General features: G+C 44.7%; 1 protein-coding gene across 9 annotated transcripts in view; it reads right to left on the reverse strand.

Annotated features, from left to right (window-relative positions):
* Positions 1-2,645: 2,645 nt before the first annotated feature.
* MSRA (methionine sulfoxide reductase A) overlaps positions 2,646-19,128 on the reverse strand; it is a 392,814-nt gene continuing 376,331 nt past the window's right edge. For 4 of the 9 annotated variants that reach the window (XM_063709052.1, XM_063709053.1, XM_063709054.1 and 1 more), the window contains 2 exons: positions 14,250-14,396; positions 2,646-7,337 (listed from right to left, as the gene is read on the reverse strand). In XM_063709052.1, coding sequence (XP_063565122.1) covers positions 7,299-7,337; positions 14,250-14,396 — 186 coding nt within the window. In that variant the 3' untranslated portion in view covers positions 2,646-7,298. Of the gene's footprint in view, positions 7,338-13,652; positions 14,397-19,128 lie in introns of those variants that run through there. The other 5 variants (XM_031013624.3, XM_063709056.1, XM_063709057.1 and 2 more) reach the window with 2 other exon arrangements.

Raw genomic sequence — 19,128 nt, forward strand, 5'->3', positions numbered from 1 at the left:
TTAGTTTCCTAGGTCTGCTGTAACAAAAACTATGTGGCTTAAAATAAATTTATTCTGTCACAGTCCTGGAGGCCACAGCCTGAAATCAGGATGTTGCCAGGGCCATGCTCTCTCTGAAGGTCCTAGGGGAGGAGGCTTCCTTGCCTCTTTGTAATTCTGGTGGCTGCCACCAATCCTTGGTGTTCCTTGGCTTGAAGCATCAGTCCCATCTTTACTTCCATGATCATGTGGCATTTTCTTTGTGTGTCTTTGTCTCCATACAACGTTCTCTTCTCTGTGTATGTTCAAATTTCCCTCACCTTATAGAGACACCAGTCATTGGATTAGGGCCCATTCTAATCTGGTATAACTGCATCTAAACTTGATTACACCTGGAACAACCATATTTCTAATCAGGTCACATTCACAGGTACCAGGGGTTAGGACTTGAATGTATTATTTTGTGGTAACACAATTCTACCCACTTTAATAATCAAATTACTTAAAACCAGTGATTAAGAGAAAATAATTAAAGCAGCCAAATGGGTTAAAAAATTGTATGCACCATACACAGAGGAACAAAAATAAGAATGATAGCAGATTTTTAACTACAAACAATACAAGCCAAAAAAAAAAAAGACAATGGAGCAACATCTTTAAATTACTGAAAGAAAAGAGATGTCAACATCAACATAGAATTTTATATCCAACAAAACTGTGCCTTATAAACAAAGGCCAAATAAAGACTTTTTCAGACATACAAAAGCTGAAAGAACTAATCACCAGCAGAAATACACTCTAAGAAATCTTAAAGAAAGTCTTCCAAGTAGAAGGAAGATGATACCAGAAGGAAACATGAATCAACCAAGAGAAAACGAGCACTAGAAATAACTGTGAGTAAATATAAAATAATTTTTATAATAATTTATATATATTTGATTTTATTATAATTATTTAATAATAATTATTATTTAAATATATGTAAAAAGTACTTGGCCATTTAAAGCAAAAAATAATAAAATTGTATTCTGGAGTTTATACCATGTTTAGAATAATATATGATAACAACAGCATAATGACCAGGTGGAGAGAAATGGAAATATACTATTTTAAGGTATTTATAGTATACAATAAATGATAACTGGTAATTATGGTGATAAGTTGCACTGTAAATCTTAATGCAACCACTAAAATAACACAATAGATCTAGCTAATATGCCAACAAAGGAGATAAAACAGAATCATTAAAAAATTCATTATCCTAAAAGAAGACAGAAAAACATTAAAAAAGGAATGAAGAATAAATAGGACAAGAAGAAAACAAATAGATACATGGAAGATTTAAACCTAACCATATAAATCATCACATGAAATAAAAATAGTCTAAAACACCACTTAAAGTCAGAGACTGTCAGATTGGCTAAAAAACAAACAAACAAACAAAAAACCCACAACTCAACTATATGCAGTACAAACTCACCTTAAATAACGAGATACAAGTTGATTCGAAGTAAAAATAATGGAAAATTATATATCCTGTGTACACTCATCTAAAGAAAGTTGGAGTGGCTTTATTAATATAAGACAGGGTGGATTTCAGAACAAAGAATATCACTAGCAATAAAGAGGGTCATTTTATAATACAAGAGGGTCAACTCATCAAGAGGATATAAAAATGTTAAACATTTCTGCATCTCGTGACAGAACTTCCAAATATATGAAGCAAAAACTAGCAAAACTATATGGAGAAACAGACACACCCACAATTAAAGTTGGAGATTTAAATACCTCTCTCTCATTGAAAACCAGTAGAAAGAACATCAGTAAGGATACAGAAATCTTGAACAACACAATCAACCAACTTGACTTAGTTGACATTTACAGTATACTTCACCTAATGATGGCAAAATATATGTTCTTCTCAAGCATACATGAAACATTTACCATAATAGATCCTATTCTGGTTCATACAAGAAGTCTCAATAAACTCAAAAGCATACAATGTTTTTTGACAACAATGGAATTAAATTAGAAATTGATAACAGATCTCTGGAAAATATTCCAATATTAGGAAACTAACACATTCTAAATAATCCATAAGTCAAAGAAGAACTCAAAAGAAAAATTTAAAAATATTTTGAACTGAGCAAAAATGAAAACACAATGTATCAAAATTTGTAAGATCCCATGTAAGTCAGGGAAATTTATAGCAGTAAATACCTGTATTATAAAAGAATAAAGGTCTCAAGCCAATGTCCTGAGCTTCCAAGTAGAAACTAGTAAAATGGAGAGAAAAGTAAAGCTAAAGTAAGCAGGAGAAAGAAAATAATAAGATTAGGGCAGAAATCAATTAAATATAAAATTGAATAGAAAATTTTAGAGAAAAATCAATAAAATTTGGTTTATTCAAAAGGCAATAAAATTGATAAACCTGTAGAATGACTGATCAGGAAAAAAATGTAAACAAATTGCCAATGTCAGGAATGAGAGAGGTAAGATCACTATGAATTTTATGGATATTAAGATAAGGAAATATTATGCAAATACATTACATAACTTAGATGAAAAGGAGAAATTACTTAAAAAAACCAAAATCTACCTAGGCTCATTCAGGAAGTAGATAATCCAAATAGCCCTGTATCTACTGTATAATTTGTTTAAAATTAAATTTGCAATTAAAAATCTTCCTGCATAAAAAACTAAAGACCCAGAGGGCTTCACTGGCAAGTACTACCAAACATTTAAGGAAGAAATAATAACAGAATAATAACAATTCAAACTTTTCCATAAAACTGAAAGATACCTCCCGGCTGATTCTATTAAGCCAGCATTACCAAAACCAGGTAAAGACATTACAAGAAAACTCAGACAAATATTCTTCATGAAAAAAGATGCAAAAATAGTTAAGAAAATTTTAACAAGTCAAATCCAACATTGTATAAAAGGGATACAAATCATGACCAAGTAGGTTTATTCCAGGAATACAAGGTTGAATTACGACTCAAAAATCAGTCGAAATAATTCACAATATTTACAGACTAATAAGGAATGTCTGTATGATCATTTTCTGGATGCAAAAAAACAGTTGATAAAATCTGAATCCATTCCTGATTAAAACAAACTTTCTGCAGACTACAAAGAGAAGGAAAACTGACAAACAGCTTCTCTGAAAAATCTACCGTTAACATCATATTTAATGGTAAAAGACTGGCATAGTTTGGCTGTGTCCCCACCCAAATTTCATCTTGAATTGTAGCTCCCGTAATTCCCACATGTCGTGGGATGGACCCAGTGGGAGATAACTGAATCATGGGGGTGGTTTCTCCCACACTATTCTCATGGTAGTGAATAAGTCCCACGAGATCTGATGATTTTATAAGGAATTTCCCCTTTCACTTGGCTCTCATTCTCTCTTGCCTGCTGCCATGTAAGATGTGCCTTTTGCCCTCTGCCAAGATTGTGAGGTCTCCCCAGCCACATGGAACTTGAGTCCATTAAACCTCTTTTTCTTTATAAATTACCCAGTCTCGGGTATGTCTTTATCAGCAGTGTGAAAACAGACTAATACAAGCCTAACATCAGAACAGATGAGTATTTCCCCTTACCACTTATATTAAAATTGTACTGGAGATAAAGTGCGACAGGGTAAGGGGGAAGGGGAAAAAGGTACACAGATTGGAAACAAGAAGTAAAACTGTCTCTATTTGCAGACGTCATATCTACATAGAAAATCCCATGGAATCTACCAAAAAAAGAAACCAGAATTGATAGGTGAGTTCAGCATTGCGGCAGTATACAGAGTCAATGCACAAAAATCCATCAGATTTGCCTAAACTAGCAATGAACAATTGGAAACTGAAATTTTAAAAACAATACTATAACAATGCCATACAAATGGGAAATACTGAGGGATATATCTAACAAAAGATGTGGAAGACCTGGATGCTGAAAAGTATAAAGCATTATTAAGAGAAATCAAATAAATTAATTAAATTTAATTAATTAAATGGAGAGCCATATTGTGCCCATGACTTAGAAGACCTAAGACTGTTAAACTGTAAATTCTTTTCAAATTGATTCTGATTCAATGCAATCCCTTGAAATCCCAGCAGAATTCTTTTTGTAGAAAATTGACAAACTGATTCTAAAATTCATATGGAAATGCAAAAGACCTTGGATAACCAAAAGCAACTTTATAAGAGAACAAAGTTTGAGAAGTTACACTCTCTAATTTTATTAAGGGTTATAAAATGATTTCATAAGTGATTAAGCAAAGATGTAAATTATTAAAGCTTATATTTCCAGAGACAGACTTAAAATCAATTATATTTCAATTATATATTAAAATATACAATTGTATAGAAAATTTATAGGAATTGGATCTTCAATTTGTCTGCAGATCCTTCCCATGTCCCCTCCCAGACACTCATGTCAGTTCTGTTCCCAGAGCTGCTCACTATCAGGGGGTCACAAGGCCCCACCAATGGCTGCTGAGAAATCCACTTCCTGTGCAATGCTTTCAAGTGAACTTGTCAGGTTCAAGCTGTTCACAACATTATTGTATTCTTAAAATAAAGAACAAAATCAACCTTCAGAGATACGTAGGGGATATTCATGCTGAATGATGACAAAGGACCATTATGTACCTTATTTGAAACCACAGTACAACTTTAACTTCTGAACTCTCAGTGATTTTCACTGTTTACACTAGCTGATTCTAAAACTTATAATCTTTAGTAATCAAAACTGTATAGCATTGGCACAAAGGTAGACTAGATCAATGAAACAGAATAGACAGTCCACAAATAGATCTACACATATATGGACGACTGATTTTCAACAAATGTGCAACATCGATTCAGTTGAGAAAGGATGGTTGTCTCAGTCCACTCAGGCTGCTATGATGAAATACCATAATCTGTACGCTTCTAAACAACATAAATGTATTTCTCACAGTTCTGGAGGCTGAGAAGTCCAGGATCAAGGTAGCGGCAGATTCAGTATCTGGCCAGGGCTCTGCTTCCTCATAGACTCACAGACAGTCTTCTCACTGCATCCTCCCAGTGTGGAACGGACAAGGCAGGTCTCTGAGGCTCTTTTATAAGGGCACTAATGGCATTCATGAAGGCTCTGCCCTCATGACTTAATAAGATCCCCAAACGCCCCACCTCCTAATACAATCACCTCGGGGATTAGGACCTCAACATACGAATTTGCAGAGGATACAAACTTTTAGACCATACCAATAGCCTGTCAACAAACGATGCTGGAATAATTGAATATCTATATGCAAAAAATAAACCAAACTTTAATTCATACTTTACGCTGTGTACAAAAACAAACTCAAAATGGACCACAGGCCTAAGTGTAAAACCTTAAACCATACAACTTCTCATCTCAGGCAAAGATGTCTTAGACACAATACCAAAAACACAATACATAAAGGAAAAACTTGATAAACTGAGCTTCATCAACATTGAGAACTTCTGTTTTTGAAAGATACTGTTAAAAAAATAAAAAGACAAGTTACAGGCTTTGCAAAATGGATATCTAATAAAGGACTTGTATCTAGAATATAAAAAGGACTGTCAAAACTCAATACTAAGGTAACAACTCCCCAAAATGAGCAAAAGATTTTACTAGATGTGTCACCAAATAAGATATCCAGATGGCAAAGCAGCACATAAGAGAGGCTCAGGATCATTTCTTAGGGAAATGCAAATTGAAACCATAGTGAGATCCCACTGCACACCTGTTGGAATATCTAAACTCAAAACGATTGACCATGGCAAGCATCCAGGATGACGCAGCACACCTGGAACTCTCGTAGCTGCTGGCGGTAACGTAAAATGTTACAATCACTTTGGAAAACAGTCTGGCAGTTTCTTAAATAGTTAAACATGCACCTATCATATGATCTAGGCATTTGACAGCTGGGTATATACCCAGGAGAAATGAAATCATGTGTTCATACAAAGATTAACACATGAACTCCATAGCACGTTTATGTGTTATAATCACAAACTGAAAAGAACCCAAATGTCCATCAGCAGATAAATGGATAAACCCACTGTGGTACATCCACACGATGGAAAACTACTTAGCAATGAAGAGGAATGAACCAATGAGACATGCAGCAACATGGATGAATCTCAAAATACTTACGTTGAGTAGGAAGCCAGATGACGGAAGAGTAAATGCTGAGTCCAATGTCAGAAATATAAACTAATCTTTAATGGCAGAAAGCGGATTGCCTTAGGACTGGGTCCTGAATATGGAGTAGGGGAAGCAGGCCCAGGAATAAGAGGTGTGAGGATATTTTTGGGGTGGTGGATATATTTGCTATCTTGATTGTGGCTATGATTTCATGGCTATATATGTATGACAAAAATTTATCAAATTATATACTTTGTGTGCAGTTTTTTGTGTAAATTACATTTTTTTTTTGAGACAGGGTCTCACTCTGTCACCCAGGCTGGAGTGCAGTGGTGCAATCTCAGCTCACTGCAAGCTCCACCTCCTGGGTTCAAGCGATTTTTGTGCTTCAGCCTCCTGAGTAGCTGGGATTACAGGCGTGTGCCACCACACTAATTTTTGTATTTTTAGTAGAGGCAGGGTTTCGCCATGTTGGCCAGGCTAGTCTTGAAATCCTGGCCTCAAGTGATCTCCTTGCCTCAGCCTCCCAAAGTGCTGGGATTACAGGTGTGAGCCACCACCCCCAGCCCTTGTGTTTAAACAAATTAAATCCAACAGTGAGGTCATTGCAGTTTTAAAATAATCATCAACAGTAAAAACCAGGGGCCCCAACATTACCTCAGGATGTGACCCTGAAAGATGGCTGAAAAAGTGGGGAAAAAAAAAAAGCTACGAGTTTCATGCAGCCAGGTTGCCTAGTTCAAATGTGGATACTCAAAAAGACAGAAACTCACTTTGTGAGCTTCACCAACCTTCATCCCTAGCACCCCTCATCATACTGGTCAGCTACGAAAAATTTACCACTGGGCCAAATACTGTGATAGACACCTCACCAATGAAGATATATAGACACAAAGAAGCACATGAAAACATGCTCCACATCATGGGTCATCAGGGAAATGTGAACTAAAACAACGAGACATCACTACACACCTATTAACATGACCGAAATCCAGAACACTGACAACACCAAATGCTGGTGAAGATGTGGAGCCACTGGAATTCTCATTCATTGCTAGTGAGAATGCAAAATGGCACAGCCACTTTGGAAGACAGTTTGGCAACTTCTTACAAAACTAAACATACCTCTTACTGTGCAATGCAGCAATCACACTTCTTGGCATTTATCCAAAGAAGTTGAAAATTTCAGTCCACATAAAAACCTGCACACAGATATGTATAGCAATGTTATTCATAATTACCAAAACCTAGATATGTATAGCAATGTTATTCATAATTACCAAAACCTAGATATGTATAGCAATGTTATTCATAATTACCAAAACCTAGAAACAACCAAGATACCCATCAGTAGGTGACTGGATAAATGAATGGTGGTACATCCAGACAATGGATGTATTCAGCACTGAAAAGAAATGTGCTATTGAGTCATGAAAAGACATGATAGAAACTTAAAGGCATACTTACTAAGTGAAAAAAGCCAATTTGAAAAGGCTACTGTGTGATTCCAACTATCTGACATTCTGGAAAAGGCAAAAGTATGAAGACAGTTAAAAGATCAGCCGTTGCCAGGGGTCAGGAGGGAGACAGGAATGAACAGGTGGATGGAGCACAGAGGATTTTTTGGTCAGGGAAACTATTCTCTATGATACTCTAACAGTGGATAGAGTCCAAACCCACAGGCTGTATAACACCAAGAACAAACCCGAATGTAAACTATGGACTCTGGGTGATAATGACGTGTCAATTTGGTTCATCATTTGTAACAAATGCACCACTCTGGTGGGGGATGGTGATAGTTGGGGAGGTTGTGCATGTGAGGGCATGGGGGGCATATGGAAATTTCTGTATCTTCCTCTCAATTTTGCTGTGAACCTAAAACTGCCCTAAAAAGTTAAGTCTTTGTAAAAACAAAAGCAGCATTAACACATATGGCACTACCACCACAGCTCTTAGGTTCCTTCTTTCAAAGGCTCCACCCTGGGGCCTTGGCACATGCCTCTGCCTGGAACACGTCCCTCTCCCTGGAATGTGTCCCTCTCCCAACTGTACCTTCGCACCCGCTTTGCGTGTTACTTCTCATGGATCTTGCAGAATTCAGCCCAAATGCAGCTCCCTCAGCTTTGATCGGATCCCCTCATTTTTACTCTTTCACAGCACACTATGATTTTCCCTGAAAGCACATCCACTGTTTGTAATTATGGAGTTGTGACACTGCTCGTTTAATATCTAATTTCCCCACTAGAACAGTTTTATGGAGGCCGGCAACCATGTTTGGCTGACATGATGCCCCCGGCATCTAGCACAGATCCTGGCACACAGCCGGAACCGAATAGATTCATGTTGAGAGAATTAATTAACTAATGGCTGAATGAATAAGAGAGCAATGACAAGCAGCTCTTAATGTGAGCAATGAACTCCTCTGACTTGCCAGAGATGTTTACAGATTATCAAGGAGCTGGGGAACCTACGTCCAGAGCTTTTCCTTTTGCTTCCACCTCCAAGGGGGCCACTTGGTTGCAGAAGAGCCACTGTACAGCAGGGGAGGAGAGGGGCCCACAGAGATGTCATCTTCTGTGAAGATGCACCGACTAAGTGACTAGTGGGTGCTCAGGGACATCTGCCTCGAGCCCACTGCTGACATCAGGCAGACACGTTATTGGCATCCCAGTATCCCAATGTCCCAGTTGGAACTCAGAGCACATTCCAAAGAACGTGTAGCCTGTTCTCTGATGGAAATATTTAAAATTTGGGGGGCAGAAAGGACATCTCAGAGCAAACATATAGTTAAAAAATGTTGTTCCCTGGAAATTTTATAAACTATTCAGACAAACTAATAATGTTTGGAAAATGTCACTCATCATTCTGGGGACAGGGTGGACTCACAAAAGCGAATGAGATTTTTTTAAAGTTCTCAGCAAATAATCCCCTTTTCTCCTTTACAAGAAGACAATAATAATATCTAACATGTAGAGAACACTTACTATATCTCAGGCTCTGTACAAAGTATATACATACATACATACATATACACACACACACACATATATATATGTGTGTGTATGCAGAGTATTTAATCTTCCCCAAGTCCTGCAACATGGGTATGATTATCACTGTTTTACACACAAAGAAACTGAGCCTCAGAATGATCATGTGACTTCTGCAGGGTCACTCAATCTATAAGAGGCAGACCTAGCATTTTCCCTCAGGTCTGTCTCACTTAACTCCAGCTGATCACTCCACCAGCCTCTGTGGAATTTCCAGATTTCAACAAAGCATCTGTCCCAGGCTCTCTGATCACCATGCTGTGGCTAACATCATGATACGCTGTCCTTTAGATGACATCTCTTCGGTGAACTTACCCCCGGCTGAGACATTACATCCAAAGCTTCAGGCAGCAATTCTGGTTTCACCTGGAAGGAAAGCTCTGAGTTTCACCTGGAAACCAAGTCTGATAGGTTGGCAGTGCCTTCCCAAGGTCCTTGGTGTAGAGGAATTCTGCAAGTGTGCCTGGGCTTGGCAGGAAAGAACATGGCAATCTACCAACACTTTCTGCTAGAAGTTGGGGGTGGGAGGGTCACCAGGGGCAGTAGAATAGACACGTCATGGTGATCATAAAAGAAGCTCTAAGACATTAAACAAGCAACATGTCCCTAAGTGAACTGTCCAGTTCAATTTTTGTTTATTTATTTTTCTTGAGACGGAGTCTCACTCTTGTTGCCCAGGCTGGAGTGCAGTGGTGCAATATTGGCTCACTGCAATCTCTGCCTCCCAGGTTCAAGTGATTCTCCTGCCTCAGCATCCTGAGTAGCTGGGATTACAGGTGCCAACCACCACACCTGGATAATTTTTTTGTATTTTTAGTAAAGACGGGGTTTCACCATGTTGGCCAGGCTGGTCTCGAACTCCTGACCTCAGGTGATCCGCCCGCCTCGGCCTCCCAAAGTGCTGGGATTACAGGTGCGAGCCACCGTGCCCAGGCCCGGCTCAGTATTTTCCATAATGATTTTCAAGAAGACATTGAGAACATGTGAATGAAACCTACGCATGACACAACACTGGGAGACAGAAACAGTATTTCATCTGCCAAACAGGGTGACAACATAGGGTTAGGCAGCAACGCCCACCCCTGCATCATTTGGGTTTGCCACTGGTGGCATCATTTGGTGCCACCAAAATTTGAAATTCCCCCAGAGAAGGTATTGTTTTATTCACTATATTGGGAGAGGGGGAGTACAGGAGACTTTACTCCATGGATCAGGGAGCTAAAATGGCGATTTTGTCAGTTATTAGGTATATCTATCTCATGATGTTTTAATAGGTTGTATTGTTATTTAGGTCTAATAAGGCCAACAGACCTAGAGATGGCTGCTGTTAAGAGTTTGTTATTCACAGGTCCCAAGAGAAGGGGAAGAACTGGAGCAGAGGGGTGGAAACTGTGGACAGAGCCTCTACTGTGGTTTCCATGGGAAGGAATGGCAGAATGAACAGGCTCAGGACAGGCGCGTGTGAATAATTTCAGCAGCTCTGGGGCACAGGGGCTGTCCCTAGTTGTCAAGCACTTGGCCTGGGGCAATTAGGAAAGCTGGAGAGCGGCCTGGAGTGTGAGAGCCAGACAGAGGAGGTGGTTGGGCTGTGAACTCTGGATCAATTGGTTTGTATTTAAAAAACTGCACCCTTGCCAGGTGCAGTGGCTCACACCTGTAATCCTAAAACTTTGGGAGGCCAAGGTGGGTGAATCACCTGAGGTTGGGAGTTTGAGACCAGCCTGACCAACATGGAGAAACCCTGTCTCTACTAAAAATATAAAATTAGCCAGACATGGTGGTGCATGCCTGTAATACCAGCTACTCGGGAGGCTGAGGCAGGAGAATCGCTTGAACCCGGGAAGCAGAGGTTGCAGTGAGCCGAAATTGCACCACTGCACTCTAGCCTGGGCAACAAGAGCAAAACACTATCTCAAAACAAAAACAAAAACAAAAATAAACCTGCACCCCTAAGAGAAAGACTCCTCCCAGTGAGAAGCGGGGGTGAGGGGGCAGGCAGGAGGTCAGGGGCATATGAGCGTGGGGTGAATGGATATTGAAAGATCAAGCTGCAGAAGCTGGAATCATGGCTAATACACACTATGCGTTCTGGGAGTGAGGAAATAACTTCAGGCTTGTTCTGACCCACCGGACCCACTGAGAGACAGACTTGGAGCAAGACCTCATCCGTCACCTGGTCTTCATAAACCCCACTCTGCAGTGGACCTTGGTCTTTCATGTTTAGGAACAGTGGGTAAAACTCCTAGAAGGCCTGGGCTATTTCCATTTCACCAGTGCAGAGTCACCTTGGTAAAAGATCCCGGTTCCTTCTGGGGAAGGCTTAGGGCAAGATTCAAGGTATGTGCCATTTGAAACACTGCAAGATCCCTCCTCGAAGGGCTGGACGCCCCATCAGTTTTATTTCGCTCTGCTTTGAACATGGAAGTTGGCCTATGCTTTTCCCCAGACTCTAGAAACAACTTGCTTGTAGGACAGACACACTCGCTGCCTGTGCCTACCTCAGGGGTCACTCCTCCAATTCCTTTGCTCCTTCTTTCCCAGACCTCTGCATGTCAGAACACCCCGGCACTCAATGTTCAAACTCTTTTTCTCTCTCAGGTCTCTCCCTAAATGATATCAGCTGGTCCCGTGGCCTCAAACGCCATCTATATGCTGGGGATTCTGAAATTTCTCCTCCTCTGATCCCTTCCAAGATCCAGACCCATGCAACCAACTCCCCTGCTCCATATCCCCACCGGGACATCTGAGGAGCATCTCAGATTTGTGTGGCCAAAACTGCACAATTCATCCCATTACCTCCACCTCACATCCACCTTCCTACAAGCAAATCATACCCCCAGCCAACCACTTGCTCCGGTTAAAAATAAATGAGGGAGAAAGTGTGTAAAAAGCTCCAAAGCTGCCCAATTAAATAGAATAAACTAAAAAGCCCATTATCTCATCCTATAGAAGGCTCTCTGTGACCTAGTTCCACCTGCCTCACTGAGGGTTCTCTCTACTGATGGAATAGCTTCCACTTCCACTAGTGTATTCCCAACATGCTTCCTCCTTTAGGTCCTGCATCATGTAGTTCAGGAGTCCCCAACCACTGGGCCATGGACTGGTACTGGTCAGCAGCCTGATAGGAACCAGGCCTCACAGCAGGAGGTGAGTGGCAGGCAAGTAAGCGAAGCTTCATCTGTATTTACAACCGCTCCCTATTGCTCACATTACCTTCTGAGCTCCACCTCCTGTCAGATCAGCGGTGGCATTAGATTGTCATAGGAGTGTGAACCCTATTGTGAACGGTGCATGTGAGGGATCTAGGTTGCATGCTCCTAATGATAATCTAATGCCTGATGATCTGTCACTGTCTCCCAGTGCCCCCAGATGGGACCATCTAGTTGCAGGAAAACAAGCTCAGGGCTCCCACTGTTTCTACATGATGATAAGTTGTATACTTATTTCATTATATATTACAATGTAACAATAATAAAGTGCACAATAAGAGTGATGTGCTGGAATCATTCCAAAAACATCCCCCTTCCTCCCACCACCCACTTGTGGAAAAATCGTCTTTCATGAGACTGGTCCCTGGTGCCAAAAAGGCTGGGGACTACTGATTTAGTTCATTTCATTCTCAAGTGATATGGTTTGGATCTGTGTTCCCCTCTAAATCTCCTGTCGAATTGTAATCCCCAGTATTGGAGGTGGGGCCTGGTGGGAGGGGACTGGACCATGGGGGCGGCTTCTCATCGTTTAGCACCATCCCTCAGTGCTGTTCTCCTGAAGGAGGTCTCCTGAGATCTCACGGTTTAAAAGTCTGTGGCACCCCCACTTGTTCCCCCTCCTGCTTCCATCATAATTCTAAGTTTCCTGAGGCCTACCCAGAAACCAAGCAGATGCCAGAATCATGCTTCCTGTATAGCCTGTGGAACTGTGAACCAATCACACCTCTCTTCTTTATCAATTGCCCAGTCTCGGGCATTTCTTTATAGCAACGCGAGAATGGACTAACACATCAAGTCTCGCCACCTTGCGGAGGCCTCCCTGACCAACCTCGCTAAAACAGCCCTGAACACGATCTCACAGCCCCCAGACGCAACTGACTGCCTTATCCCATTCATCATCTTCACATCCCTCATCAGAACCTGACATCATCTTATTTCATCATTTCTTTCCATGTTTATGACTCCTTGTCTGGAATGTAAGGTTTCTTAAGGGCAGGGATTGAAGGGGTCTGCTCTAACTAGAACAGCCTGTGACGTGAGGGATGTGACAGGCACCTGGAGAACAACTACTATTACTCAGGTTGCAAGCAGCTAGAGGTGTGCATGTTTACCAAAAATTTCAATCCAAATTGTTCCCATTTGGGGGTAAACGGCTCTGAGGCTTTTTCCCTCCCAAGCTGTTTAGAGCCCTTAAATTCATCTTACAGCACTTAAAAATATCCTACCTAAGCAAGTCAAAGACAGAGGAGATGTCAGGCAGTTGGCGTTATTGGACCGTAGGTTTTTATTAAAACAAACATTTCTCATAGCTCTAAGCAAAGCATTAGAATTCATCAAGCGGACTCACATCTTTTCTCTGCACAGAGAGGGCTGAAAAGGGAGAGAAAGCCCCTTATGCATGTTTAGATTTGGTAAAGCGAAGGATTTCAGTGAATGAGTCATTGAGGCTATACACGTTTGCAAATTGTAAGGCACTGGCGGGCAGAGAGCACAGATAAAGGACTTCTGGGGTCCCCCATCCTGTCCAGCAACCTCCCAGCTCACGCCTTAGCTTCTACCAAGAAGGATGAACACAGCATCCCTGCTATCTTCACTCAGACCCCAGAAGACACAGGAAACTGCACAGCTCCACTCCCACCATAACTTATTAGGAGATAAGTCACATTTTATCAACTTGCCACCGCACCTCCTATAGATTATACTTCGGTAAACCCAATCTGTATAAATTCCTTTGTACTTTGTGCACTTTAAATGTCACGATTGTGAATCACACAAGCACTGCCCAATTTGTTGAAAGCATTTTTACTGGAACCTCAAAGGCCCACCATGCGGGGAGAAATTATTTTTTAATACCCACTGGGCAGGACACGCCGGTGCCCCCAAGGCCGCAGTAGCCATTGGGGTTCTTGCTCAGGTACTGCTGGTGGTAGTCTTCCGCGTAGAAGAAAGTCTGTCCCTCCCGGATGTCGGTAGTGATGGGGCCGAAGCCGTGCTCTGAAAGAACCTGTGGGGACACAGAAAGGCGCCATCAGCTCCCATGCTAGAGAGACAGCACCTGCGAGGGGTGGCACTGAGGGGCCAGGGCTGCAGTGAGCGGACACGTGGCTTGGGATGTGCAGTGGGTCCCCTTTAGGCGGGGCTCTCCGCATTCCAAGTGGAGTGACGCTGGGCAGGGACTTACCTTGCTGTGCCTCAGTTGACTGGGAACTGAAATCAGGTTTATATCAGATTTTTAAATCAGTAACTTACAGTCTACCCCCACACCCCTGCCGTCCCAATTGCATACTGGGGGCCCTGGTTTGGACGCTGTGGGTCTGTTTGAAACTGGCCCCAAAGCTCTCCCAGGGGAAACAGCAGGTAAGCATGGCTCCCTGGCTGTCCCCGAGGGTAAATGGATGTCCCTGAGAGGGCTCAGCAGGGCCACAGTGGGAGGGAATGAAACAGGTGGACAGGGTAGGGATGGGGCAGGGACGGACAGAATGGCTGCAGCTCTACCTGGCACTATCCCACCTGCCCACCAGCTCAGGAACAGGACCCCAGCCCACTCCCAGGATAGACAAGAGTGTCCCCTCACTCGCTGTGGCTCTGGGGAGAAGGACCCTGCTGGCATGTCCTGGTGAGCAGGGGGTCGCTTGGGGTCTGTACTCTGAACTCCAGGCCAGGGAGCCTGGGGAGTCAGGGCAGGGCAGGATGTGGCCTGTGGCTCATCACCACCCTCTGCGTCCTAGTTTACGTCCCTGTGACATCTGCTGCCAGGGAAAGACATGCATCAACACAAGCTGGGAAAGGAGAGAGGGGCTATTTGGGGCAGGAGACAGACTAAGAAATAGACATTGCTCCCCGTGGATTTCAGCCTGCTTCTTCTCCCCTTTGGATTTCAGCTGTGCCCTAATTCTTTCCTGTTGCAGGCTGCTTGAAGCACGTGAGCACACGGCCACAGAGGCTCAACCCACTCTCACTGCCTCCATTCAGCACAGAGCTGCAAAGCAGAGCCAGGACCCGTGTTTTCACGAGGGGACCAACCACACTCTGACTGTCCACTGGTCCATGTGAGATGACGTCTTCAAGTCTGCCAAGCACAGTGCATCCAATATTAATATTCAGCATGATTCACTGCTTCAGGTTTTTCTTGAGCAATGTCACTTATTTCCTGCATCTCTGTTTCGCCTTCTGAGCCAGCAGAAGGCCGATCGAGGATCTTGAGGCCCAGCAGGTCCGGAACGACAAGGGGCAGGGTCCCCGCCAAGACGGGTGGGTTGGACCAGCCAGCTCAGAGGCAGCCAGTTTTCTTGCAGGGGTTAGAAATGAGAATGAGGAGCCATTCTAATGTCAGTTTTGACAATTTTTTGTAAACTAGCAATTATTGAGGGTCTACCATATGCCATGATCTGTGCAAAGACTTCACACATGTTAATTTTAGCCTCACAACAGCCACGGGAAGGAAGTCCTATTATTATCACCCGTATTTAAAAGTGTGTATCAGATACTGTGCCTTGGTCCCTGACATTCTCAGCTCACCCTGGTACCGCACAGGCGGAAAGCTCGCAGACTGCATTCCCCAGATTCTGCTGCCAGCAAGACCCTGCTTCAGATTCCACCAATCAGAGAAACTCACACGAAATTTGGCAGGCTACGTAAAAGGAGAAGCTATTCTTTGCAGGGCGCAGCTGTGAGGATGAGCGCAGGACTCTGCAGGAAGCAGACCCAAGACTCTGCCAGCTCCTCCTGGCCCTCTCCAGAGAGTCCGTGGAATGCCATCAGCAATGACTTTTGGCAATTTCAGTAACTTCTTGGTATCCTGAAATCTTGGGGTGCTTTTCCCTGACCTTCACGCGAACAGCCCTGCTAACGATTCTGTAAACACCGAATTCCTTCTGTAGAATCCATCCAGCTTGACGGAATGGAAGCTTTCTGTTTCCATGACCGGGCCCCAGCTCACACAGCATTTGGCTCCAGACTGTTTTCAGGGAACAGAACCTCTCTAAGAATGAGCATGTGGGGTTGGCTAACTAACAGGGGTAGATTTAGAGTTAGCAATGACCTCCTTGGAAATGGAGTATGTGCCTGCCGTGTGACTTGAACATCGCTAGCATTTGCCTGTGAAGAGGCTGCCCACTGAAGGAAGGCTTTGGGATGCCAGGTGGCTGTGGAAATGGAATATTCTGGTGACAACAGTAAGGACGACGTCTGTGGGGGGTGCCATCTGCTCCAGGCAGCACCAGAGAGTTTGGAGAGGAGAAAAAGGCACGGTGAGGGCCTGACATTCCTGGTCCACGGCAAGTTTGGAGAACTGAGGGATGTAAAATAATCTGTCATCTCTTGCAACTGTATCCAAATAGCAAATAAAAAATCAGATCCCAAGGGCTCCGGGTTCACAATACGAGTGGGATTCACAGGCTTACTTGGCCCAGAGCCCGGCTGTGCTCTTGCCCACAGGTGTGATCGTCCTCAGAGGACCTACCCACTCCGCGGCTGACACCGCCTGCTGAGGGGGGCCTCGCTCCTGGCCCTGAGCTGCCTGTGCCTGCGTACTGGAGGCGTCCGTGTTCTATGGCCACACCTGTGCAGACCTCCCAGCCTGCCTGTGTCTGAGATCCACCCTCTTCCCTGCCCTCCTAGGCAAATGGATGGCCTCCCAGACACAGCTGCTGTCTCCAGAAGATTCTCTGAGCACAGCGTGGAAGGAAGTGGGTCCACGCAGGGAGGCCAGCGCCACTGCCCACCTCCCCTCCTCCTCCTCCCTTCGCAGCCACCTGCAGGCCCAGGGACCCCCTTGGGGAGCCTGGAAGGGAGGTTTGCCGGTGGGCCTCGGCAGTACCAGCCTCAGCCACAAGATGGCAGACACTTCACTAAGAAAAACCTCCAAGGCGAGCAGGGAAACCGCAGCCCACCCACGCCTCTGCACCGCCCTGGGCCTGGGACCTCATGGACGGGTCCTGTCGGGTGGCGGACAGAGGTGGCGGCCACCGGCCTGCAATGAGCGTGGCGTCAATCTGCAGGCTTCGGTTGTCCTTCCCAGCACTCCCCCCCATCCCCCCACCCGCCGCCAAAACTGAGGGAAAGGACAAAAAAGAGACTAGGTGCGAAAGAAAAGGAAAGGGACCACGGAAGGTCACATCTAGTGTCTTCCTGGTCCCCTTTCGTCCGCTGCCTCACTTGCAAGTCACTCCCCTCGGACAACTCCATGCATTCTGCGAGGTCTCCCTTCGCCACTGTTCAGATTCACGTCTTGTTTTCAGTGGGCTTCGCAGCCGCCCTGCTCCTTCGCTGTCCCCCGGGGCGGGCCCCGCTGTGTGCGGCACAAGTGACAGCATTAAGTTAATCATGACATCTCCCTCCAGTGCCCTGCAGGCTTGGCGATCTTCAAAGAGTGCACTGCCCTGACTGTTCACCAGGGAGCCTGGGAGATCTGGGCCTGCCCCAGCACCTCCCCTAACCCAGGAGGGGGCCTCTCCCTGGCCCCGAATCAGAACACCCCAGGCCTTTCTCTCCGATCCAACCCACCCCGGGCCCTTCTCCCCGTCCAGTTCAGCTCCGCCGCAGACCCTTCTCCCTGATCCCACTCCACCCTGGCCCCTTCTCCCTGTCCCTCTCCACCCCAGGCCCTTCTCCCGAATCCCACTCTATCCCGAGTCCTTCTCCCCGTCCCACTCCACCCCGGGCCTTCTCCCCATTCCTGCTCCACCCCAGGCCCTTCTCCACCCCAGGCCCTTCTCCCTGATTCACCCCTCAGCATCGTCTCCCTCACCATCTTCTACCTTTTCAGCCTTTCCTTCCCCTCTGGGCACTATTTTCTTTGGTGTTGTTCATCTTTACCTGTTTCCCGAATGTTCCATTCCCTTGCACACGATCTCCAAGGAATGTGCTTTCCTCTTTTCCATCGCAGGAACTCCTATCCATCTCTGAGGACCCAGAACAAATGTCCCCACGTCTATGAAACCTGCCCGATTCTTGAAGGCAGAAGCTGCTCCACATGCTATGTCCGCGTGGCATCGCAATGCCCGACAGCGCTGATGACGCTGCATTACAACAACCCTTCTGTTCTCCAAGCCACTTCCACTCCCCAGGACTGTCTGTGTGTCTCCCTCATCTCGGGGCTTTGTGCACTGTGTGCAATGAGTGAATGAATGAATGAATGAATGAATGAGAAAATGAACTATGGATTCTTGGGATCTCCCGGAGATTCTCTCTGCTTCTGGATTCCACCTGGGTCCCTGTTGCTACCTCAAGACCCAGCACCTCCTCTAGGGCCTGGGAAGGAATGGTGGGAGGGAGAAGGGGACGACGGAGCTCAGGCAGCCACTTTCCGTGTCACAGAGTCCTGGCCAGTTCCATGGGCAGGTTCAGTCTTTAGATGGTAGCCCTGTGGTGCTGTGTCCTTGCAGGGAGCACAGAAGGATGCCTCTCTGTCATCCACGGCTCCTGAAAAAGCTCATTTGCTCTTCTGCAGAGAGAGTGGGGTGGTGCAGGAGCAGGGGGAGGTAGGGGACGAAGACTGTCATCTCTGGGTTATAGATGGGTCCTCTGCTGCCACCCCCCCACCCCGCCACCCCACCCCAAGTCCACTGGTCAACCTGGCACCGGAGCCAAGCAATGCAGGTGCCGGCATGGGTGCACGCCAGTCTCCTGAGCCCCCTTCCTGCACTATCAACACACAACAGGTGTCCCAGTCAGTGATGGGGCAGGGGTTCCTAGGTAGCGTGTTACTGATCATGGCTAACACATCAATGCTGTGG

This window comes from Gorilla gorilla, chromosome 7 (genome assembly GCF_029281585.2).
Source record: "Gorilla gorilla gorilla isolate KB3781 chromosome 7, NHGRI_mGorGor1-v2.1_pri, whole genome shotgun sequence".
NCBI lineage: Eukaryota > Metazoa > Chordata > Mammalia > Primates > Hominidae > Gorilla > Gorilla gorilla.